The sequence below is a fragment of the Anopheles maculipalpis genome, chromosome 2RL (genome assembly GCF_943734695.1).
Source record: "Anopheles maculipalpis chromosome 2RL, idAnoMacuDA_375_x, whole genome shotgun sequence".
Lineage (NCBI taxonomy): Eukaryota > Metazoa > Arthropoda > Insecta > Diptera > Culicidae > Anopheles > Anopheles maculipalpis.
In genome coordinates, this window is record NC_064871.1 from 76439160 (window position 1) to 76465801 (window position 26642).

The 26642-nt window shown below is 41.2% G+C and overlaps 1 protein-coding gene across 7 annotated transcripts in view; it reads right to left on the reverse strand.

The window, feature by feature from the left end:
• Positions 1-26221, reverse strand: part of LOC126567709 (dystonin) — a 168265-nt gene extending 142044 nt beyond the window's left edge. For all 7 annotated transcript variants that reach the window (XM_050223960.1, XM_050223961.1, XM_050223956.1 and 4 more), the window contains exon 1: positions 26065-26221. In XM_050223960.1, coding sequence (XP_050079917.1) covers positions 26065-26200 — 136 coding nt within the window. In that variant the 5' untranslated portion in view covers positions 26201-26221. The remainder of the gene's footprint in view (positions 1-26064) is intronic.
• Between the last annotated feature and the right edge of the window lie 421 nt (positions 26222-26642).

Sequence of the window (26642 nt, forward strand, 5' to 3'; positions counted from 1 at the left end):
GAAAAATGTACCAACGTACACTATCATACTTGTCCGCGTATCGTTCTAGAGCGCTACACTATTAATTTGTTCTTTAGTTTAAACTCCCTCTTTACAGCCTTGTTTGCTTGATTGCGTACAGAAACCTTTCACGATTGAACGCCTTCTTTCCCGGTGAATCATTTTACTAGCTAACCCACGTTCCTTTACCGATTCCTGCTTTTCACGCAACACCAAACGGGAAGGAACTACTTTCTATTCGATCGACCCACAAACGGCAGGGTAAAAAAACAACAACACACACTCGTTCCAGACAAAGGGCGAGAGTGGAACAATAAATTGTGTAATACTATTTAACCCTTGGCTGGCCCTACTACGGTCCCATCTACGGTCGATGTCAATTCGCCAATTTGCAACCGGGAACCGGCGGGCTGTGGTTCGCGAACCTCCGATCATCGTCATCATTGTCGATCGCCATACGCGCTATGTTCCCGTTTTAAGTACATGCGTGGGTAGCCCTCCTGTCGATGTTTAAAGCGAGGAAAATCAGATTAAACCGCTGGCGTCTCCATGGCATATTGCTAACCGTAGGCAATCCCTTTCCCTCTAGACGTCTAGACGAAGAAAAGTTACTTTTCATGTAGGAGGCGAACGCACACACGGTCGCCGCGTGCACTTTTGCTGCACTCAACCTACATATTTCATTGAATAATAACTGGGCCCTGCCACGTCAAACAAGGAGATCAAGCTAGGCCTTAACGTTATATTGGTTAGAGATAGATTTAACGTAAAATAAATCACCAATGTCGTGAATAATTTTCTAATTCAAAATTCATGTTAAATCTACCCATATCTTAATGAAATTGAATTCTTTTCTAATCCGAAAAATAAAACTTTGCTCGAATCTCGAAAACACAAATAACACCTGACGTCCAAAAAACTGCTCAACAGTGGATCAGTGCTAATATTGGTGGTTGTTTCATAACACAACCGCATCAAATTACGACCATAAATTAAATTGATCTCGCCGATCGATTTGCTCCGGCACCGAGAACCACAGAACCCGATTTTGTGACCAGCATCACAAATTTCCATCTAAGACGTTCTCGCCGGCGGCCGCTGCCGCCCGTAAGTTCATGAATTTATTAGTGACCTCGTTCTGCATTATGTGAAAATGGTAAATTATGCAAATCCCACCAGTGTTGTATGCGCGCCACAGACGAGTTTCTTCCTTCCGAGTAGTTTTGGTGTTGGCCCGTGCTCCAAATAGCATTGTCAACCTCGTCACGCGGAAGCAGTCTTTTATGCGCACAGCTAACGGCGCGTGTTGCCAATCGATATTGCACATATTCTTTTTTGACTTTCTTTTGAAATTGAATTACCGGTTTTGAAACCTACAGCTATCGCAACCGTAACTGTATTAGTAAAGCAGGCGACATATTTTACAACGCTATACAAATACGTTAACATAAACATCTTATCTTAAGATTGAATGCAATAAAAGAAGAAACCCACGATTGGATATCTCAATCAGACGCTGCAAACCTGTTTGCAGCGCATTTGCACACATTTTTAATCGGCTGAATATTTTACATTGATTAAAATATTCCACCAATTTTGTCTTTGACCAAATGGCGCCACCTCCCCCGCCGCCCAGACTGTACACGCTCTGATGGCCCCAAAATCGGAACCAGTTGGTAATAAACATTTAAATCACTCGCTTTTCAACCCGTTGACAAACGAAGGAGCTCTAGCCAGTTCCTAAGTATGTGACTCCACCTTCCCTTAAGCGTTATTCGCGCTACCGAAAAGAGGCAAACAAACAAGGACATTTTAAAACCATAAAGAGTTTAATTAATGCAAATTATATCTCTTCGTCGACCAGACCCTTCCCTCGGCGTATGGTTTGGAGCAGACATTTGAACAACTTTACAGTCTTTGGTTTGTTTTTGCATCATCAAGCAAGATGAGAATGAGAAAGGACGTAAAAGGCTCTCTATAGCCGGATTATTTTCCCTATATCGTTATGGTGATGTTTGTTCTTTTTCATTTTTCTTTTTTGAAGTTCGCAATCTCACCAATTCACACGAAAGGTTTAATTTCTTGACATCTGATCACGATTCACGAGCGACTATTTTCGGAGTGTTGGGTTGTTTGACCGTAAAGAACATACCTAAAAAGAAACAAGAAAAAAGATCACGTTAATCGATTGCTTTATACATTTTGTGCAGCAATGTTTTGTATTTAATAATATTGCCTAAAGAGCGTGAGCTCGAGAAGAAATATTTCAAAACTCTTCCCCTGTCCGTAGCTACATATTTCACCATCCAAATAAATAATCCCATTTTTCGCCCGATCGTCAGTCCAAAACCAAACACAGTTGCCAATGTTTGTGGTGTGAACATGAAAGAAGATGCCGTCATCAAAGAAGGTGTTTACTCATCATCTCTCGCACTTCCCTCGAAGTTCACTCAGCCTCTCCACTGCCTCATTTCCAAATAACACTCCCCAAGAAGAACGTTCCTCTTTGTGAGTATGCAAATTTATCAAAAACGCACCCAAACGGAACAGACGGACGGAACCAAACGTCGTCGGAGCTCTTTGCGGAGAGCGCGCGCAAGTGTTGTCTGCACTCTCGCCGAACCGGAAATGTTTGCTGCGTTGAGCCGCAAACACGTCTTTATTTTTTGCTGCAAGATGCATCCGGCAAACGGTTGGAAAATCAACAGAGTAAGAAATCGTTCATACAGCAGCGGTTGAGATTCGCTCGTTTTGTTTTGTCCCCGGTACAAACGTTCAAACAATACAAGAAATGAAACACCCGGTCGTGTGTTTGGAGACCGTTGTTTTTTGCTTGATCGTTCGAAATGACTAGGGCAAATGGTCTAATGAGCCGTGACGAGGTGGCCCTAATTTGACAAATAATAAAATCACTCCACCGTGACACTAATAAAAACATTCGCCAGAGTGCCACACTAATGATGATTTTAACAGGTAATTTATTTGTTTTACTTCATTGACCTTCGGCATGGGGCGGAGAAAATCGCTCAGCAGTTTGAAACGAGAAAACAGAAGAGATTTGGCGTAACCACAACTTACTTGTTAGCGTCAGGATCATACGATCGTATTTGTTGAAGCGCGATAGTACCGAAGGCATCGATCCCTTCTGTGATGAGCTCTTCATGTTGTATCATTATTTACACGTAAAATTACACTTTTATAATATGAGGTTGTAACACACTCCGCACATCACATCACGTGTAACACTTTTTTCGCTAAGGGATTTGGGGAAAAATAAACACTTTGCAAATTGCATTTAAAATGACGATAATCAATAAACAATTTATATGCTTTAAATAGCAATGACAATAAAAAAAATCGTTATTCCAAGAAAAACATATCATTAAACAACATCACATCCATTGCTCTTATTAAACAATGGCGCCATACATTGCAAATACAGGCACACGAATCGATGACGGTTTTATGCAAATGTTCAATCAACAGCTATTAAATCTGCAATTGACAGTGCAGTTGTAAATCTTCCACCCAGCACTACATTCAATGGCCACCATCGCCTATACGTTTGTGTAGGCAGAGGAAACTAATAATAGTAGTAGCAGCACGCGGCACCAACCACCAACAATCGCTCGCTACCGAATGCATCCACACCACCACATCCTCGCCCAATAAACCCGCCCGAACGCGCTAACAAAAGCACAGTATGGGGGAAAAAAATCTGTTTTATTTTTACACGTGATCGACTTTGATAGCCGCCGCCGCCATCAGTCTGCTGTCCACTTAACTGTACCTTCTTCCCACGCCACCTACTCTAATGGCTCATTGCAAAAGCGCGACCACACCGGGATCATTGTGCTAATTGTAGTGTGTGATTGTTGCTTTATTATCGCGACTCCACGAGAAGAAGCTCAGCAAACGCCAATGCAAACAAACAACAAAAAACTACTAAATAATGCCATCTGGTGGTGGTGGGTACAATCAAGAATATTGCAGGAGATCATAAACAAAAACTTCCTTGAGGTGTGTCTCAGCGGTAGCTTTAAACATTCTTGCTACTAACGAACTTTTTTCAATCAACAAAAACACAAACTACCACTTTGAATTCAATTGCACCTCTTAACCTTTATCTGTGAGGCTTTTTGTACAAGTTCTAGTGGCGGCATTCGCTCTCCCCGCACTAAGGAGTAATTAAGAACGCATTTGTCCTATTGTGCTGCCGGTGTGCACAAATTGCTACCCTAACCTCTGCTATGACATTTCAGTGGCAAACAGCACCCGTAGTTTCGCAATAGATCATGGTTTTTTTTGTTGTGAAGGTTTTCCCTACCTTCCCGCTTGGTAGTTCGGTCCAAGATCCAGGGTGTGACGAACGCACTTGCAAAGATTTATAAGGGATGCCGCCGACATGGCGTCATTTGCTTGTTTTCTTCGCTGTTGCAAAACAATGTTGCACGATTAAGTCGACCACAAACGAACACTACTCAATCAAGCGAACAATTTCTGTATGCCCTTGCCTTTCAAAAGGGTCATCTGATGGTGGGGGAGGGGGGGGGGAGGGTCCACCTGGTAGCTATTATCGAATATAGTATGTAGATTGGCACAGAGACACGGCCACACCAAAGGAAGTTCAAAATCAAGGAGTTTTATAGACACTTAATTCCTGCTGAAAGTCATTCGCTTATTCTAGCCGCTGAACTTCATCTATCATACAGATTTATTATACCACTTGTCCAGAGGAGAGCAACATGCACACAAACACGCACGTTGTTCTACACTAATGCATTTTTTAAATGTAAATTTCATGTTTACACGAGCAGCTATTAGCAAGCAGTGCGTAAGCACTTGGTAATGATAGATAAGCCTTGCCGTGCTGGGCTGAAATAAGCAAACATAAGTAGTAGCTCTGTAGTAGCTGGCTCCATTTAAATACTGTTTCAGAACCAATGACAACCGGTTCCAGTAGCCGCGACTCTTGGTCGCATTCTCGAGGCGGTGTGACATCATGGAGTGTTTTTAGATCATCAGAGGTAGAAACAATCACAAAAAAAGTTCTAAAAATTTTGCGCTCAGAATTAATCTTTAGTACTGCAATCCCTTGGTTTGACAATTTATAGCTTGCTTGGTTTCATATTGGCCATAGCTGGATTGGAAAGTCCGGTATATTTCATTTCATTTATTAATTGATGTCTGTTTAGAAATTTTGTAACACAATTTTAATTCTAACCTAACATTAGGAACAGAGCTGGGTAAAGATGGTTTAGGAACGAACTAGGGGTTAAAGAGAAGATCGTGCTATGGCAGGAAATACAGGAGGTGTGTGGTGGACATCACACAAGCAAGATAAGGAGTTAAAGGAGAACCATGCACGCAGCAGAGGATCGATCTGAGGACCAACTGAGGTATGTAGGCTGCTATTTATATTTCTGGCCTCTCGAAAATGCAATTATTTATCATCAATTTTTTTTATTCTTTTTCATGATGTTCTTCAGCATGATTCATACACTTTTGCATGCGCTCAAACACTTTTTCCACTCCGATTGAGATACTACCAAAACGTGGTTTTTTAACGCTTTAACCGCATCTTCTGGGGACTTAAATCGTTGGCCACGCATTTTTGAAATGAAAAGAAGTCATTGGGTGCCAAATCAGGGCTGTAGAGGGCGGTTGACCCATCAATTCGATGTTTTGGCCGGTCAAATAAGCGATGGTTTGAGCCGATGTGTGAGAGCTCGCATTGTCATTGTAAAGAATGGTCCGTCTTCTGTTGATCGGTTTTCGAATTTCTCCGACGACTTCACATTTTTTACTGCCAGGGGTTTTGTGCAAAATAGTGTTTATGCTGGTGGAAGTAATGCCCAAAGATGCCTCTATCTCGCAGTATGCCAAATGACGATCTTGTACAATTAGATCTAAAACGGCCTCAAAGTTCTCTGGCAGAAAGGCCATTTTTGGACGACCTGCTCGAAATTCGTCATTGAGCGAGCTTCGGTCACGATGAAATTCATTGTACCAGTTTTGAACAGTGCTGTAGGATGGTGCTTCATCGCCATATAAAGATTTGAGTTCTTCAAAGCAGTCTCGTCTTGATATTCCACGTCGAATGTTTTGAAAATTTATCGCACGAAAATGTTCATGGGTCAATTCCATTTTTTTGGCAAAACTGGTTTGTTCAAGTCAATGTAAGCATCACAAATGATGGTCGTACGTCAAAACGGTGTGAGTGTGATTATGCTCCAAAATTTCAAACTTTCGAATAAAAATATCAAATTGCATCTGGCAACACTTCTTGTGGCCTAGGCCAGAAACATATGTTGCAGCCCAAGTACGACGTCTAGGAATGTTTAAGGTAGGACGGATAAGAATAGTACGGTTGGGAACATAAAAAGGAATCGAGCGCAGTAGCGACGAAGCATCAATACAATCAAATAAGAGGGAAGCAATAAAAAGGTCTGTGAATGGAGGCGGTAGGTCTCAAGATTTTCAAGTCCAAACAGTTGACGCCTAGTGAAAGAGAGTCCACCAAGAACTCTGCGAACAACAGCAAGCCTGGTGAAAGACCTCTGCATTCGCTTGATGCGGTATAATATGGATCCGAGCCATGGAAAACCTGATTATTGAGCAATACTCAAAAAAAACCCCTCCAACGAACAGAAGAGCTCTCAAACACAATGGGTTAGAGAAATCGCAGACACCTGTCTAGCCATACACCTTAGTCCTTAACCACTGAAACGCGGTTGGTCATGGCTTGGTCAGTGGGTATTTTCGACGGAGCTGCAACGTAGACAATTAATTTGTGCACACCCACTTAAAAAAATCAACTTCATCCGGGAAAAAAGTAGAAAAATTCCTTAAAAACGCGTCTTCTACTTTTGAATATGTTTTGAAACAGTTTCGGGAACGTTAAAGCATCTCTAAAAAGGTACATAAAAATCGTCTTTCAGGAACAGTGGATCGTCGGTGGTTCGGTGCAGCAGAAGAATCGGATTGAGTGCAGACTACCACTCTTTTCGTACATCAAAGCAACCAAACAGAACTCTGAAGCATAACTACACCGCCAAATCACGTGCTCCAAAAATTATATGACCAGGTTCTAACGAGGTACGCTGGTTGCGTTCTTATGATTGACGAAACGTGCACAAAAATAGATTTCAGGCAAGATTCTAGCCAAAAACTGTATGTTGCCACAGCATGGGGCGATGTTCCAAGCAAATATAAGTTCGGTTTTGCTGAAAAATTTGCCCGCAAACTCATGGTAAGGCAAGCCATCTGCAGCTGTAGGCACAAAACACGGGGTTTTATAACAAATCAATCGACAGTTTATGAAGATCAGAGCCTGATTTTCCAGACGTTTTGCTTTTTATAAAAGCTCATTGAGCTCTGGCCAGATTTGCCAACTGCTCAACACGCATACTATATAACAACAATTATATTTTTCTTACATTTTGTGATACAAGAACAATAAAAAAAACCGTTCGTTTGATGTTGAAATTATATTTCTACGAGGGGTTCAATGTCTCTTTCTGCCGAAAACTGCTCTGATATAATTTAAATTCCAAGACCATTACCCTAACTATCTATTTTTTCTCAATTATTCAAATATTTTCAAAGCAGATGTGCTCATTTCTTGGCCGCCAGCAAAAATGTATTATAAAAAAAAGATGCAAATAATTTTTGGCACTAAAATCTTACGCCATAAATACGTGCTGACACGTACAAGCAAAATATGAACATCAGACTTTAAACAAAAAATTACCCCCCGACCGAATGACACCAATCTCGAATTTCTTGATTGAAAGCATCTGCTATTGCAGCTCAGAATAGCACCAGCTTCCTGTTGCAAACCTCTTGTACCCATCATGCTGCTGCTTACAGTTTTTGGTCGTAAAAATCAAGTGCGAAAAAACACACGGCATTGGCACTCTACAGCTCTCTAGCTTTTTTTCTGCTATCGTTCCTATTCTAAACCTCACTCCAACCAACCGAACACATCCCACAAAGCATGTGGTGGCACGTTTAATAAATAGGACCATTTTCTTTATTGACCAAATTTTACCACCTTGAACTGGTGGTGAATAAATGCCCATTCTGTTTGGCACTTTATCTAAACAGGCGTGTCACCACGTTGGTCGCACGCTGCAAGACATCTTATGCTTTGGGACGATTGTCCAAAATACTGGTCACCCTTGTGTGTGCGGGGGGAGCGGCAAGGGGAAAAGCAGTGATAACGAATTGTTATTACTTTCATACCCTTTGTCTGACATTGCGATGAACCATAGCCACCGCCGGACCACAAATCAAGGAAATTATTAAATGCAAATATATGCTCGCAAACGATTCTATGCTCACCCGGGAGCATGTGGAGGTGAACTGAGATAGTAGAGAGATGGCGAACAGAAAATGCAGCTAAAGAACGTTGATTTAGATGAATATTCATGGCTTCACAGTTTCTACTGTGTGGATGGCGTTGTTGCCTCATTGGCTCACAAAATGGACACATGATACAATCATCGGCAGAGCAACTGCCTAACCGGGGGTCCACATTCGTTCCGGGGTTGATTAGAATAATGTTCTTTTCGCACTCCCTTGAGCTTCTTAATGAAAAACACCTCTTCTCAAAGCTATCTCGCTTGCAAATCAAAGCACAAAACAGCGGGTTGGACGTTTTTTACCGGCTAGCAAAAACAAAAAGACAAAACGTACAATTTTACGGTGTGATTAGTCGGCTGTACAAGGTCGGTCATAAATGTCGTTATGGTGTACGACACCGCCAAAACAGAAGTGTAGTTATACAAAACAAACCTGACAGGTTGGTGTCTTTGCAAACTAATTATCGCTAGACACGCGTGTCGACTCAGGTCAAGCTTATTTTCAGGCAGCGCATAAAAATGCCACTCCTTTGAGGTATTTAGGCAGTTGATTAATTAATTAAATTTCTTCAAGCCTATTTGAGGGATAATCAGGTAAAGTGTCTGCAATATTGCAAAAATAAGAGAAGCTTTTTACGTGTAGGAATGAGACAAATTACATTACCAACAATTTAATAACGAAGCGATACAAAAATAAGAAAGGCGATAAAATGGAAGATGATAATAAAACGCGCAGTGTTACTGTGACGTTTTTCTTAAAAAATAAAAGAAAAAAAAGGGATAAACCAAACAAGCAAAAAGATAATGTTATCGAGATAAGTTTAAGAAAATAAAATTCACAATCTGCAGAAGCAGAAACGAATAAAACATCGCAAATTAAAGCAGCATGTCGCAACACAACCTGTAGGGAGCTGTAAAACCAACTGCACTGCACACAATTTAAAACAGCAGCAGATACTATCACTTCTTATCTTAGCTACACCATTAGCTGCCACACATGATAAGCACCCACACACACACACACCTGAACAGCAGAAGACGCATTAAAACATAATAAAAAAAAGCGGTAAGCCATTAATCACTGCACTTAAACTCGCTTTGCATTCAACTGCAGCATATTCAACCAAGAGAACGAATTACGAATAATTTTCCTTGCGGACTGCACACTATTGCACACCTACAAAAACACTCACATATCTCGGTACACACACAAACACACGCGTATATGCTCCTCCACACCCGAAAGGGCCAACGGATTCGTTGCAGTTGGATGAATTTTTCTTTCCACTGCTAATGACGCCAATCAAAATAAAGCCACCAATCTTAGTGAGTAACACACTTGCAGGAAAGCTTCATTTTTTCCTAATTTCATCCGGTTTTCACCCGGAAACCAATCTTGATCACCTTGAAGGGCTGTTGTTCCAGGGTGTAAAACTGCGCGATTACAAACCCATAAACTACGACCGGTCCAATCTTGACGATTGTGCAGATATGACTGACAAGAATGCATATGCGTGGCATGCAGAAACGCTTTTGCAGAAGCGTGTACCCACCATCACCACCACAACTACCATTTACTGTATTATTGTAGTGCCTGCTGGAGGAAAATTACTCCCCTAAAGCAGTAGCAAAAAAAGACTAGTAGGAAGATAACAACGGATGCATGTCGGTGCGGGGAGACAAACGATTCGCGTGCGTAACGAGCAGAAGCGAAACAGCTAGCTGTGGGGCCACACAGCACTAACAACAATATAATTTTTCCTTCTTTTTCCACCCCCCCCCCCCCCCCCCCTCCTTGCCACCATTTTCCCTGACGCCACAAACTTTTCCTTTAGGACGCTTTCTAAACACACCGGCGGAGAGGTGGGTAACCAATAATTTTTGCAAAATCGTATTTTTTGTGTGCGTCTCCCTTACTATTGATGTTTATGTTTTACTATGTGCTTTTTTTTTTGCTAAGTCTTCTCACTGCTCTTTCTGGTGGAAAATGCAAACGGAACCATTACTATTACTTTTTCCACTACCGCAAAGGAGCATGCAGACAAACACAACCGTACGCGCGAAAGAGCTTTCCCAGAGCTTTAAAGTTTTTTTTTTATTGCAAATAGAAAAGGAAATACGTGGTTGGCAGGCAGCAAAAGGGCAGGTTGGAAATTTCTTAATTAATCATATATTAATTAAACTCCACAGGCGAAATGCGTATGAATGGGCTGTATACTAAGGTGCTCTCGGATGTGGCTTTTATCGAGCAAAAAGATGCACAATGATGCTTTCATGTGTTGGTGAAGGTCGGTGAGCCTGGGAGGGAAGTAAAAATTTATGCGTTACTTGCATACGCACTCTACACACGCGCGCCTTGATGCCAATTCCGCTAGAGGAACACGCAAACAACTGCTTGAGGGAAATTTAGCAACAACAAAAAACCAAACACACACATGCAGATACACCCCACTGTAAACTCTCTTTCAGATCTGGATTTGCAAAGGAACCAACAGAGAAAGCAAGCGGAAGAACGGATGTGGCCGGAAAATGGGTTGATTTGATGAAGTGGCGGCAGTATAACAACAGCAACAGAGCGATATCGAAGTGAAAAAAAAAATCACCCAAAGCATTTTCCACCACCTGTTGAAGCACACGCAAACACCTTTTCGAAGCAGGGAAGAATGAGATGCAAGTGAGCAAGTGTGCCGCAAAACAAGGGCTAGATTGTAGTAGCTAGCATTTGCCCTAGATCCCTAGCGTGAGATAAAACGGGTAGGTTGGGTTGGGCTATCTTCTCCCGTGCGTTTGTAGCCTTCCCCTCGAGCAGGCGAAGTTTTTTTTTCCTGTACATCTGTTCGTTTCACTTCGCACAGCTCAATGGCATCGCCATTTTTACATTTCAAACCGCAAGGGCAATAACAGAAAAATAAGTCGTTTCGTTTAACTGAGAAACCCAAACGCAATAGGGTTGAAACTGACAGAAGAATGAAATAAAATGCGTTTCTAGTCAGGGTTATTTTGAAGATTTTACACACATTGCTTGGGATTTTTAATTAAAAGAAAAGGTAGCAGACGTTTATGTTTATTCAGACGACCATACGACAATGAGCCGGCATCTTGGAGTAAAATTAAAAAAAATCAGAACTTAGAATGGAATGTAAATGCATGTGGCTTGAGAACACATTGGAGGGTTTAAAAATAAGGCTAAGATCACTCAAAACCTCAGGTTTTCATGATGTGAATACTTCTCGTTTTAAGACTATTTTTATGATAACACGTAGAAACAAAGAAAAGGCTAAAATCGCAGTTTTGCGATTGCTGGTAGTTCGATATCGATTTTAAAAGATTTTCCAGTGGCCCACGGCCACTCTAGCTTTTACGAAAATGAAATTTTTATCCATAAAAACGAACCATTTATTCAATAAAATAATCCTACACATAAATGATAACCCTGTAAATAATAAATTTATTTAACACAGTGACAGTGCCGCCGATCTTGACACAACAACACCGGGATTCACATCCCATCCGGATCGTTCCTCCGTAGTGAGCATTGGCTTGTAAAACCATTCGATAGCCGGCGAGACCTAGAGTAGGTCGTTAAGTCAAAAAGAAGTAGAAGAAAACCTTCCAATAATGTTATTTAGACCCACCCAACCAGTCAGATGATTTTATCTGAACCAGTCCTCCAAAAAGCTTTCTTTAAATGGCGTGGCACCCCACTATTTATAGAGTGGAAGTACCATTTCTTTTTAAGTAATGTTGTACGTTGATGTAGAGAACGATCGTCTAATTAGTTCTTTGCAACTCATTCATAATTACATTGGCTAGCGGGCAAGCTACCTTGACCGAATGCCCTTACCTACCGCGGTCAATGCAAATTAAATCATCTAACGTCAAGTAAGAAAATAAATGCTGATACATTTCTACTTCTTCTCACTGTTTTTTGCTTCATACTGTTTCCATTGTTTGTCGATTGCGAAATAATGTGAGACCACTTTTCACACGACATTAGACCCTCCGAGAGCTCCGTCTGATTCGTACACCAAAGTCAAAGTCAACTTCCATAGCCATCAAAACACCAGCATCAACACACGCACATTGCTGGACCAGCACACATTCGAGCAACACTAGAAACCTTCACCCAACAAAACAATCAACACCCGCACCCTCATTTCAGCACCAGCGGCACTGAGAAAAGCGTACGTGTTCGCGGCAAAGCGGTTTCTTTAAATGAAAACATTGCACGCACGCATCTCCCAATTGCATGGATTTGGCCAACGATTCATTCATTCCTGCCATCGGTCATTTTTAGCATGCGAAGAAATGTGCACGCAAGAAAAAGATATTAACCTCCCGCTTTGAGTCTTTATATCATAACCTTTCGCTTGTTTTTTTTTTATTTTTTTTTATTAGGCTCTTTTGAAAAAATCCATATTTTTCCATTGGTCATACCATTCATGCCAGGTCCCATGTAATATGAAATTTTAAAAGTACTATCACAAAATGGAATGAAATCCTACAAGCTTAAAACTGAGATAAACATAAACCTTGATTTATCGCTCTCGCCACCAACTCTTTATCAATTAATCTGGTATCGCTGAGTTCAATGTCAATGCAACCGTTTCATGTTCAAAGGTTGAAGCCTAAAAATTATATAATTTATAAATAATCGATGCACAACTCGAACGAGCTTCATAGAAAACTGCTTTCCGGAATCGGAATCAGATTCAAGAGATTGAGAAAATTTTACAAATTTTAAAGAATTTATGATTGATGTCCTTTTTTTTAAAGTTCATATAAAATTATCATTTTTCGTGGCTTCGTCATCATGGTTTCGGTGTTTTAGCGAGTCCACCGAAGCTTCTTTCAAATTGATGCAGCCATGTAGTGTTTACACCGCAGAACTAGCCGCAATATTTTACGCACTATTGATGAAAGCAGCGAGACCTTCGGTCCAGTACTTCATCTTCACTGAATATCCTTAGTGCTATTGAAGCACTGAGATCTCCGAAGACTGATAAGAGTCAGGACTTAATAAAAAATCAGGACCATAAAAATCATTGAACTGCTTGGCTCAATGTTCGATAAGGCGTTTAGGATCTCGCTAATTTGGGTCCCTTCTCATTGTGGAATTCCCGGCAATGAAAAGTCAGACTCACTGGCCAAAACAGGTGTCCAAGAAGGCGCTTTTTACGACCGACCGATCTCCCTGATACCTGCCATTTAATGGCTTCATCTTTCATACTAACGACCTACACTAATCGTTACGGGCTATCGATTGGTTTGCTAGTCTAGCTGATACTATGCAGTTGGATAGTCAGCCCTCATTACGGGTGTGAAGATTGGCATCTCTGTTGTTTCTACCATCTACATCAAATCTAATCCATTACTGCAGCTGCAATAAAACGTTTCTTGATCCACACTCGTACATAGACGTGTACTAAATCCACACCCAAATCGGAGAAAAGAAAATGTTCATCCTACAAGACAGATCACGACATGCGACAATCTATTCCTGACAGACATTGCAACAACTAATCCAACAGTGCTACACCAAAATGTGTTAAAGAATTTTAGGAATGAGCTAGTCATTTTCTCTCGTGATACACTACAGAAACACATGTTCCCACTGGCTTCTTTTTTTCTTTTGTTTTGAGGGGAAAAAAGTTTCGAATATTCCAAAGCCGAAACCAATGCTCCATTGGAATGCATGCTGTGCACGTGCTGACTACATCAGAAAGAAACATATTTTTTCTACGTTTTTTTGTTCTACTGTCAGTCTGAACTTTGTGCATCTGTTCTGCTAAGATGCAGACGATAAGCACTCTGAAGCCTCAGTCCGTTTTTTTCTCGCATTGAAAAATGGTTATGATTTTTTAAAGAGCGTTAACGGAGCTGAAAATAACGGTGTGCGAGCATAATAGCCGATTAACAATGACGTCATAATTTTATCGTCATATTTGGGAGCCACTGGCATTGAGAGGTGATGATTGATTTTATGAAGAAAAGAAGAATATTTAAAGTAAGTTTTTTTTCCTCTTGGAAGAGTTATGAGAACAAAATTTTCTACATATTCCATACATTCTCCATAAACAAGAACCCACAGCGATTGTGGACAGCCAAACGAACCCGTCCCCGATTCAGCCGACCACGGCAGGACGGCGCGCGTGCATGGATGCAGAACAACGGCGGAAATTAAAATTGAAAAGTAGGGAAAGATATAGCAAAATTTAATAATACACGTGTGCCTTCCAAGCAAGCCTTCTCTCATCACTGCCCAGACAGAACACAGAGGGAAGGTCTCCAGAACCCATAATTTGGCGGCAGCGCATAATCTATGGAGCTAGGTACCGTACCGTTTTATGAGTTGCCGGTTCTCTTTCCAATAGTGGTGGGCTTTTCCTCCAGATGGTAGCAACAGAAATGTAGTCAAACGTAGCCAAAATGTGGATGGATGTGAGTGTGTTGGAAGATTCAGTATTGTTACACTCAGCATGTATGAAAAAATATAATCAAATGTGTTTAGGCAAGTTATTTAATACAGCATATACGACTAGAATGTACTAGATTAAAATAGGTGAAAATAATTTTTAAAAAACTATAATTAAACGAAAGAATTTATTGTACTCAGTACATTAAAACAACATGAACTTCGTCACTCGCTACGCTTTGTAGTTTCGAAACCGCCAGACCTTGAATATCTACTGACATCCAAGCATAACCTCAAGGCTCCACAAAAGCGCCCTTGTACGTTAAATCTTGACTTTTTGTGTCAGAACCAGCAGAGCAGATTTAACTCTATGGTTTAACCCATGAAAAGAGCACCATGACGATGCCTTATGCTTTCTTAAGCCTACTGACGGGAGGCTAGCATCAACATGCATTACTTAAAACACCTTCTGTGTGAGTTAAGTAGTACACAAACTTCTTTTAACAAAGAAAATCGAGTACACAAACCCCTATTTAAACGTCCAACGACGTTAAGGGCACCTTACAGTTTGGTATTTTAAATTTGATGCGTCTCTTGCCCTACATCCCCTCCACACACACACACACACACCAAACTAACCAGAGCACAACCGGAGCGCAAGTTAATTTCTGCTCATTCAAATTGAAATTTAAATCCTATCAACGTACCCATTTTTCCAACGCAGATGCGTTTTAAAATGGTTCCCCTAAACAAAAATCAAGTCTAATAACCCACCGCACAGGTGCACACACACGCATATATATATTCATGGATCGTTTGCTGCTGCTGCCCGATTTTCTCAAACTCAAACTTAAGCTAAGTTTCTTCCACACTCCCGCCACCAATGCTGAAGACGACAAATTAACTGGACAATCTCGCCCGTGTACGCATTAAATCGTTAAATCATCCATCGCGTCTCCCTTCTGTAGGACGCAGATTTTCTTTCTGTGCTCCAAGCTGCAAGCCATGCATGCACACACACACACAATGAGGCGAGTTCGCATAATCAAATGATAGTTGTGGCCCATAAAATCAATGAATTGAATGATTATTATAGGAGCGGGTCGGAGCTGGTGAATTAAAAAGCAATCAAAACCACCTAACACCGCACCGCACCGTTGCCAAGACACGCATATCGACGCTGGCCCGCTACAGCCATTTGCGTTTCCATTTCTAGCTCTCCCTACCTTACCTAAATATGGACAGTAGCTAACTTGTCTTAACTTTTCGGTGCATGCGTGCGCCTCATTGCTATTCAGAATAGTCAAAATATGGTTTCACAAGTGCTCACAAGACATTTTTCATGGTTTGAAGTTTAAAGTTACACACTCCATTCGATGGTGCTGGCAACAAGTAATGCAGACAGTAAAGTTTATAACAATCAAACTGTTTGGTTTATGTTCCTGTATAAAAAAAAAACAAAAATATTGATTTATTGACATGGATTTTGCAATAAAGCACGACAAAACCCAATAAATGGTGTGCTTTATTGTTGCAATTCAGCCAATATCGGTCATAAAACAGCAACACGTCATTGCTTTGTTTGACTGCACAGATAAATGATTCCTAATTACTTTCGACAGCATATACGCATGATCTAATGTTTCGTTATATGTTAAGGAAAATTAAATTTTGAAGACTGTACCAAGAGCTCAAAGAGCGATCCGGATCGTAAGAGTTAAATATGTTCCAAATCTACACACTTCTTAGGGCTTCTTTTCGACGATCCGTATGAATATTCTTCACCTAAAATCCATGCTTCTCGCGCTACAACACGGAAATGTCTGCTAGTCAATGAACTCTTCAGCCGCTGGCCGTATTCGTTCCGTTCCATTCCCATTAGCAACCTTTACTCTGCCACCTACTGCTAGACCACCGAAACCATCTCATCCCCACAATCTAATCCCTAACCCTCCCAACCAGAGAGTTCCACTTTTTCGTTTAACGACGACGACACGAACGTCAGAAAAACGAAAGAAAGAGCTCCACAACCTACTACTGCTGTACAAAACAGCGACAAAATGGAAAAGGGGCATCTCGCTTAAAAATAGCTAATCTTGCACTCTCCCGTTCTCCCGTAACGAATGTAAAATTTACTCAACCATTACACAACGCAATCGCAGCGTTGTTTATATGCATCGTAGATTCCGACCCAACCATGGATGAGAGGAGCGGCAGCGAAAAGTGATCAACCAAGATCACATGGTGAGGGATGTTAGTAATGGAGGAGAGGAGCATGAGCAATCGCTTACATACTGCTGAGGGCAGCACAGTGCATCGGCTTCGGCGACTATCTCGAGTATTTGTGTGTCTAGTTCAAGTTCAAAGCTATGTGTCGAACTGTGTGGGTCCAAAGGGAAGAGAAGCTGCTGCTGTTTTGCACAGTGGGGTTATGTGTGTGGAACACGGTAGAGATCATGATCGGATAAAACTGCAACTTTTTGAAGATTTCATCACAATGCGGAGATCAATGATCTTGAAAAAGACGGAAATTTTACTATATTTTGTATGTTTTGTATAATAGTTCTTCGGTACTTGAAATTAATTAAAAAAAATGATTTACTATAAATCAATTAAAATCTTAATGTATTTCAGCGTATGCTACTGTGTCCGAAAACTAAGGTGACTTCGGATGTCAAATTTGCCGGCTAGGAGTGACAATTTGTTTTCAGAGCTGCGCCAATTGTTTTTCTGTCCATTTTGACCATGTCCAAATAAGTGGAGCAACGCGTATGTATCAAATTTTGTTTGCACAATGAAATAAACGCTGAGGAAACAGTGCGAATAATCTATGTCGAAGGAAAATGTGTACAAATGCTACAGTGATTTCAAGAATCGCCGTGAGAAGGTCGAAGACGAAGACCGTCCGGGGAGACCGTCCACCTCGACCGACAACGCCCACGTCGTCCAAATCAAGGATTTGGTGGTCAACAATCACGTGTTATTAAACGTGTTTCAACGTGTATTTCACGTGTTATTAAAGGTTGATTCGCTATAAATTTACCAAAAAAAGGCCTAATTCTGGAGAGCATACCCTGTCATAGATATATTTTCCTAAAACTATATGTTTCTACATATTGCAAACATAATTTTATAAAATTTCAAATCCTAGACAGACGATTTTAATTTCATTAACTACCAAATTGTTCCATTTAACAGCTTCAGTAATTCAATTATTGCCCATAAAAAATACCGCTATAAACATGTTGCTATCACCTTAGGCCATTCCTTGACGATTGCTCCAAATGTCCCTCTAGTACAAGTCATCACACGCCTAACGACACACGGTTACGATTGAAACTTCCATGTAAGCAACTACATTTATTGACCATTGATAAGAGAGCGCTGTACGTGTACAGCCGCAGTGTAGCGATATCAATCAAGACATTCGAAATGTGTACCCCGCAGGTTCAATCAACATACCATTAATCTACTCAATTAAATCAATAATGCGAGATAATTACGTTACTACGTTCCCGGGCATCGATAGCAGTGCCTCGGCAACGTGCTACGTTCACACAGCACCTGACACAAGCGAACGATGCATTGCAAACAACAGCTAAGACCATGGTTTGATTAAAGGTCCACTCTAATAGGCCAGTTACAGGTCTATTTGATTGAAAGAAAAATGTACCAAATGCGAGAAACATAGCATGAAGGTCACGCTAATCCGAGTAGTTTGAACGATTAGAGTTAATTTTCTCTTCATTTTTAACCAACTCCAGAAACCGCGGAGACACACTGTTTTGATTTAAAAACAGCGAAGAAATACCTTCACCACCACCAATAAAAAAAAAAAACAAAAAATCAATTCACATCCATCATCACTAGAGGGCAAGAATTTGGTTATAAATGTGCGTCCCACTGCGAAGGGGTGCGATCGAACAAGTGATACAAAATCGTTCAATCAATCCACACGATTCGGCAGAGATCAACACCGCCAGGCGAGTCAAGAATGAGTAGTGTTGGGAATGTGCTTCACAAGAAGCGTTATTTGATTTGCTGATAATCCATTACCAAGCGTGGATGGACATATTTACTTGCGCCGATTTCGACGGCCACAGGAGTTCCAAGTGAGCCGTTGGATGGACCCGCCCCGAATCAGCTCGTCGTCGCCACGTCGTCACCGTGGAGTGTTGGACAAATATTTAACGCTGACGGATGAAATCATTCGGTTGGTTGAGGAATGAGTTCATCTTAGGCGGGACGATTTTTTGGTGCATAATTACGCTACTCAAGTAGTTGTTAATGGTTTGTTTGATTGAGTTCGTTTCAGATTTACTTATTACAACGTTGATAACAGAAAGTGCAGCTCTCGGCCCTCAAAAACAAATAAGATTTAAAATATTTGAATCAATACGTGAAGAGCATCAATAATAAATTGAGCACTTAGTGCAGAATCATACGTCTCCATCTATGGATAGCCTTTATTGTTTCCTTTGCCTTTTATAAATCTTGTGGTGCATATCCCCCAAAACATATGGTTGTGCAACACACATAAAATAAGATAATTTCACAATCGATTTCCTAACATGCACAGCTAGCCAATTTTCGTACAGAATAATTTTCAATTCAATTAACAAAACCAAATCTGCATACTGTGAAGCGAACGTTTACTTTTTTCAATCTCTTATCGTCTCAAATTTATTCAATTGCGTATAAATTCGTATTCCACTAGTCTTCACGGCGCGTTTGCTTACCACAAACTGCGGCTACCTAACACACCCAAACAGTGTTTCTCCCGGTTCTGCGGGGCGTTCTAAGCGAAATTAAAATAAAGTCGATTCAGGTGTATCCCGCTCGCACCTGAAAAAGCGCGAATAGAAATACTCTTAATACAATTTTACATTCCAAGAAGCAAACCAGGGAGGCAAAATGCGTAGCAATAGTGCGTACACAACCACACCAATCAACAACAGCACTGCTTCAGTGCCGGTAAAAAGCTAATTTTGCTCTCCACGTAACAGTACAGTCGGTTCAGGCTACACCGAACCGATACACAGTGGAAAAAGATAGGTAGTTCACGCATTTGTTGTTTGCTCAACAGAAAAAAAACACACACACAAGAGAACTTACATCACACTTGCCAATGTATGGTTTTCATTTACTTTTTTGATTTCCTATTTTCCTAAGTCATGGTTTAAACATGGTTTCATAAAGGTAACTTCCAATAGTTTCCACCGATTAGAATTACAAATTGATCTACTACCGTCCCGTTTGTGTGCCGCTAAAATAACACACACAAAACATGAACGAAAATATAAAACAAGCCAGATTAGTAAGTTTATATACTATTGAAGCGAAATCATAAACGAGGGCTTCACTTTCGAAATCATTCAAGCGGCGGATCGGAACATTAAAAGTCATAAAAAGATGAAAGTGAGAATTGGCTAGCTTTTGGTATCGTGTAACAGTTTCGTAATTATGAAAATTGATGACAGAAGAGGTATAAAATAAGCAACGAACACGATCAAGACAAAAAATACAAACAAAAAACAAGGATCGAATATAAAAATAAGTATTGAAAACAAAGTGGTGTTCTGCAAAAATAAGTTATATTGATTGAAATTCAAATAAATACTAAAACAAGTTATGTGTGGAGTGATGTCGCTTCCGCTCCATTTTCCGCTACTCTCGCTTCACCTTCTCGTACGCTCTACAGTATCAGACCCATTGATAATCAAGAACTTTGAAACACTGCATTAGATAGGTTCTAAATGTAAAATCGTAAACTTTTCATGATTTTGCCACTTTACAGGTACACCCTAGCACTCTAGGGTCCCCAAGCTTAGTCCATCCCCGATAGTTTTCGCAGGACGGCATTTTTGTCGAAAAGTATGGCCATTCGAGCAGCCACTTTTAATCCGGACGGATCCTCTTCAGAGCAGGGCATCGGTTTTTGGCGTATATAGCATTGTATCCGAGGTATATTTCCAACTACGCCAGCCATTCTCGATATATGTAACGGAGCTCGCCGCAATCTTTTACGCCTTGCTGATTATAGGTCCTCCAGCAGTTTACGCGCTGTCGAAACATTAAAATCTGTGAAGGCTATTAAGAGCCCGGACTACTTCGTAAAAGAAATATCAAAGGTCTTAAGCTCATTGTTTGAGAAATTATTCCGTATATCTATTGTTTTATCTGCCTGCACATTGAGGTATTTCCGGCAATGAAAAGGCAAACCAGTTGGCCAAACAGGGTGCTTCGGAAGGGTCCTTTTTGGACAGGCTTATCTTACCTCACGAGTACATGCGTGCCCCACAGTCTCGTCTCTTCTGCATGGCTCGGGGGCAAAGTTTGTGGGACGACACGGATGAGCTCGGGAGGTTTCTATATTCGAGCACTTCCCAAGTGTCCTTGAGGCCTTGGTTACACGGCATCTCAGGTGATCGTGCGTTCATTCGAATGATGTCTAAGCTTAGGCTTATCCATTTCGCTTTGGGTGCGCATTTCCACCTCCAGCTAGGAGACTGCGACGAGGTCTACCTGAGAACTATCTTCCTTTTATGCCTCCCTAACGGATTATTAGTGTAACCCCCCCCCCCCCCCCCCCCCCCCCATTTTTTATCTTTTTTACTCCCATTTTTTGTCTGTCTTACATATGAATGCTCCTCGCTTGCATGAATAATGATGGATGAATGTTTGAAAGAAATGTATGAAAGAATGAATGTTTGAATGAGTACGATACGATCAAGACCCCCGCTACCATCAGGACTAGGAGCATGGAAACCCATCGGAGAAGGAAATGTGTCCCAGCAAAGATGAAAGGAATATCTTTCTTTAAAACAGAGTAAAATGACCAGAAAGTCCTTTGAGGATTATAAAATTTAAACAAAACAAATTTAAACAAATAAAAACGGGGAAAGGGTAGAAAGTAGAAGCACGATTTTTAAATGACATTTCTTGTAAACGGAAGACGTAGTAAAACAGTTGATCCTTGATGTGCTTGATTGTTTACATTCAGAGCTACTAGGCTAGTGCATTGAAACAATTTTTTTTAAATAGTGTCTGTTAAAATGCGAGGCTTTTCCGTCGAGAAGAGCAAAATCATTGTGCATAAATGTTGCTCGACCTTAACAATTCGCTAAGCCAATTAGCGAAAACAGAAGGTGTGAGTATCGAAGCCATACGATCCGCCACCCGAAACTTTTGGGAAGAATCCAGCTTCGAGGATGCGCCGAAAAGTGGCCCAAAATCCTGGTCATGTAGATCGAACAGTTGGACCAGGAAAATAGCTAAAGCGTTCAAAGAAAGGAAAGTTCCATTCGCGATGTGGCTCAAGAACTGGGTACATCAAACAGTAACATCCAACGTGCCAAGGCAAGATTGAATTAGAAAACGTACAAAAGAAAATATCGGACTCGGAAAAGCTGTACGATAAGCTGCTGTGTTGGCAATCCTCATGCAATCTGTGAAGGACGATGAGTCGTACGTAAATTTTGACTACAAAACTCTTACGGGGATGTCGAAGATGTCGACACATCTACATTTCTCGAAAAATTTGGAAAAAAAGGCGATGGTGTAGCAAGCCATTTGCGAATGCGGGATGATGTCCGAATCGTTTGTGATAACGGAGATGAAGACCGATACCCTACATCCGGGAGAGTGTTTGAATCGACGTTTGCTGCCCATGATACGAAAACATGCTGGTCCAGTGTTGTTTTGGCCGGAATTGGCCTCCGTTCGCATGGTATGAAGAACATGAGGTACGCGTCGAAAAAAATGAATCCCCCGAATTGCCCTGAAGACAGACCGATTGAGTTGTTCTCGGCGCCAACCAAGACACACTTGAGAAAGCATTTTAAAGCTGCGGAGAACATCGACAGCTTTAAAAAAGACTGAAAGAAACTGTCGAAAATCGTTTGGGACAAGTCTGTGCTGAACCTCTGATGGGATGCGTCAGATCAAAAGTGCGATCTCTAGCATCCGATTGAATTTTTTCAATAATTTTTTTTTTTTTTTTGGGAAAAAAACACACCAGAACACACCACAAACACTGTTTATCAAATAATCCGTCAGTTTCTGGAAAAGGCTTTTATTTTTTGTCTAATTTTTTAATCGAGCTTACACTTTCGGCGTCACCCTTCAGTTAAAGGTAAAGCAACAGAGAAAAAAAAACATTACTTTACTCCACCTTATTTTCAACAAATTAGCATTCGGCCCTGGAAAGCCACCTTTAATCTCGTCGCACAGGTTCTTTTGCCATCTTTGCCGAACCATATCTAATCACTATTTAAACAACATTGGCAGATCTGCGCATGAACCGTAATCCCCCGAAAACAGGCATTATCTATTCCAGTAAAGCATATTTATCAATGCCCAAAAAAAATAATCCCAAAAAAGGAATTTATTCATTCGCTATACTTTTCTTGCTTGATACGATGTGTTGCTAAATTTTCACCGTCAAATCAAGATAAATTTTAATTTGAAAAAATACACCAAAATACACAAGACATGTGATATGCGTCAATACCACCACAAGAAAAAAACATGTCTGATTTCTTTTACACCAGATACAGATACACATCACCACCCCGTCCCACGTGGTTGATAAGACCGGCAAAAAAAAACATCTCCGTTTGCGTAAACTGTGCCACCTTCAGTTCAGCTTCGGAACCGGAAAAAACGCATCAAATTCTTGGGGCGTGATTCCTTCCGTCCGTCAACATCAACTAGGCACAGGAAGTGTCGACCATGTGGCAAACTAAAATGCAAACAACAAGCACAAGAATTTCAATTCGGACTCGAGTTAAGGTACGCACACACCTCCCGTACAGTACCTTCCTCCGCTGTGGCACTTTCATTATTTTACTACATGCGTTCATGACGTCATTGGCCGTCAATATGGTTGGCGCCGTGCCATCATTCTTGCGATAGAGTGGTTTCTTTTATGAGTTCGTGGCTTTTCGCACAGCGTGCTCTTCGTGCTTTTCTTTACACGCTTTACCACAGTGCGAGCGCATTGTTTGTCTGCAGGACCGCAAGCGGTGTTTTAGAAAGCTGTACCAACGCGACGACATTCATCGGCTGTACTAGAACGTTTATGTGCGAAGAACATGGAGGACTCAAAGCACAAACAAAATGCCCTGTACGATGGGGGCTCCACTTGACCCGAAAGCTTTAAAAAGCCTCGTTCAGCTGTGCTGACATGGTACTGTCAGTGGAGTCTATTCACGCAGAGCATACAAATTGCTAAGCATTACCTATTGTTGCTGGAAAATTCTCAAATCAATATCGTAAAAAAATAGCACCACACGCTTATTGTTTCGATTGATGGGCACAACAAATAAATACATTAAATTAATATCGTGTGCTCAAGAGAGACGGATATCCGACCATAATTAGACGGTATTTTTGGAGCCTTTTTTCCTACCAAAACACCACGTCTCGACAAGCTGTCTACACACCCTCATGCCCAACGTTTTACTTCGCACGCAGCGAAACCTTACAGGAATTGTTTTTTTTTCGACATTTGTGTGTGTGTTTTTTTTTTTTTTTGGTACCTCCTCGACTCACCCTTCACATATCGATTACATACAGCCAAAGCTAAAGCTCCCAATCAATCGGTTTGATTGATGATTGCTCCATTCTCGCACAGCTCAACATGTTATGGTTATGGTCCTGGCTGTGTTTATAACATTATCCAAATACACAAGCCGCCTACATGTTCGCGCCCCGAAACAGCCCCTGCTTTGAGCCCGAAAAAACCTGTAGGTACGTGTACGAAAGCATCGATTGAATTTCATGTACCGCACAGGTAGGGCTTCACGCGATAGAAAGCTAAAGAACCTTAAGCCAGACGCAGCGTTTATGCAATTTGATACGTCTTTAGTGTCCTGCAGATCCTGATGACTTAACTTTAAGTCTACCCGACTGTAAAATGGATATACATCAAGCTGTAGGATAAACCTTTTAAAATCAAATAATTTTAATTTCCTCCTGCTATTGTAAACAGTAGCATCTAATCGAATGATTTATAGTACAAAAAAGCTTCCTCCAAAAGCACTGCCTTCACATCTTTTACCATCGTTAAACCCCTATCAGCAATCAATCATGTCGATGGAGCTTCTTCCAAAAACTGAGCCCCAAAAATCAACACCACCGTGATGATAAAGTACCTTTTAATTGACAGTAAAGTTTTACAGCGCAAAAGCGCGGTCAAAATTATTTCCAACCCACCCAGCTGTCAAGGCAAGCTGACTGCTGGGAAGGAGGTCAGAGCGATGACAGCGTAATCGATTGACACTGTTTATCCAGAGGCGAGGGTAGCCAATTGATAGCGGGCAAATAGACCAATAGCACACGAACACGTGCCGTTAACAAGCGTTTCCAAACTTATAGATTGGAAGTAAAGTAATACTCGAAACCACAATGATCGATGAGTCCAAATGGTTCTTCCAAACATAATACCGGCCCGGTGCGGTGGGTTCACCTTTACCCAAAAACTCGACCAAAGAGTCAGGTGTCGTTCAAGTGTGAACCTAAATTTGATACACCGCTGCACAAGAAGAACGAAAGATTGTGTACGAGGAGGACCCAAACAGTCCGCCCCGATTGGAGTGGTTCTCGCTGGAGCACTCAAGAGTGGTCCACCAAGACGAACAGAGAGAGCTTTTTGGTGACAACACGGAGACGGAGGTAGTGGTTGATGATGCCCTCCTTTATGGGTAACCTTCAAAACGCTAGCTACGTTTACCCTTAACCTTGGCGCGTTGATGGTAAGAAAAGAACTGCTAATTTATGTCAAGTTCGGAAATAAACAGCTCACCCAGAATGAAGGGATGGTCTGAGTTGCTAACGTCCATTTTGTCGGCTGACTGTACCCCGCTACCGGTATGGTTTCAATATTTTTTTTCCCTCTGTCCTATGATTCAAGCGCTGGCGTAACTTCCAGCAAACCACCTGACGCAACCGGCGACAAATATCGTCTGAAGTCATCCGGTCGATTCACTCTTCTGTGCCTTGAGTCAGCAAAAATAGATTGTGACCTAACCCGAGGACCGAGCCCGACCCTTGCAATATTCGAAAATTTACAGGATTAGGATTACAGGTCACCGTAGGTCACCATCAATGAGCTGCCTACCTAGAATTTAAGGGTGAGTGAAGTATTTTGGGCCTAACTAATCAATTATGGCTATTCCAGATCAATCGAAGATATTATTCCCATTTCTTTTGATTTCAAACATACTGATTGGTCTATTTTTAATACTTCCAATGTCTTCCAAACGAAAACTTCCAACATACCTGCTATTCTCAGCACGGCGCGATCTGCCGGATCTAGTTGCAGTATGCTGAGGGGCTTATCCTTTGCCCATTCGGCCAAACTTTCCCGATCGACGCTGAATCCGGATACGCTGGGTTTTCGCGGTGTGCGCTTCATGTTGCTTAGCTATTTCCTTTGTCGACTTAACTGCTGCTGATGCTGCTGCTGTGGTGCTGATGTGCGAAGAATCTTATTCCGTATTCCGTGATATGCTGCTACACACACACTCACTCACCCACACACTCACTATGATCACTGGTAAAATTGACACTTCTGCACCACTTTCAAATGCATCATCATTTTTCCATTCGCATCGTATACACTCTCTTAGCACTCACGCACTAGCACGCAGCAGATCGTATTGATTCTGGGTGGTATGGAATTGGGCATTGAATAAATACATTGCTCTAGCTTACACTACCATTTCGTTAACGCTTATTTACATATCTTTATCACTCTAAGATGAAACTATTAGTTTTCACTCACACACGCACGCACCATTCCACTCGGCTATAGATGTATCAACAAGAATAATGAAAACTTATTAGATATATAACTA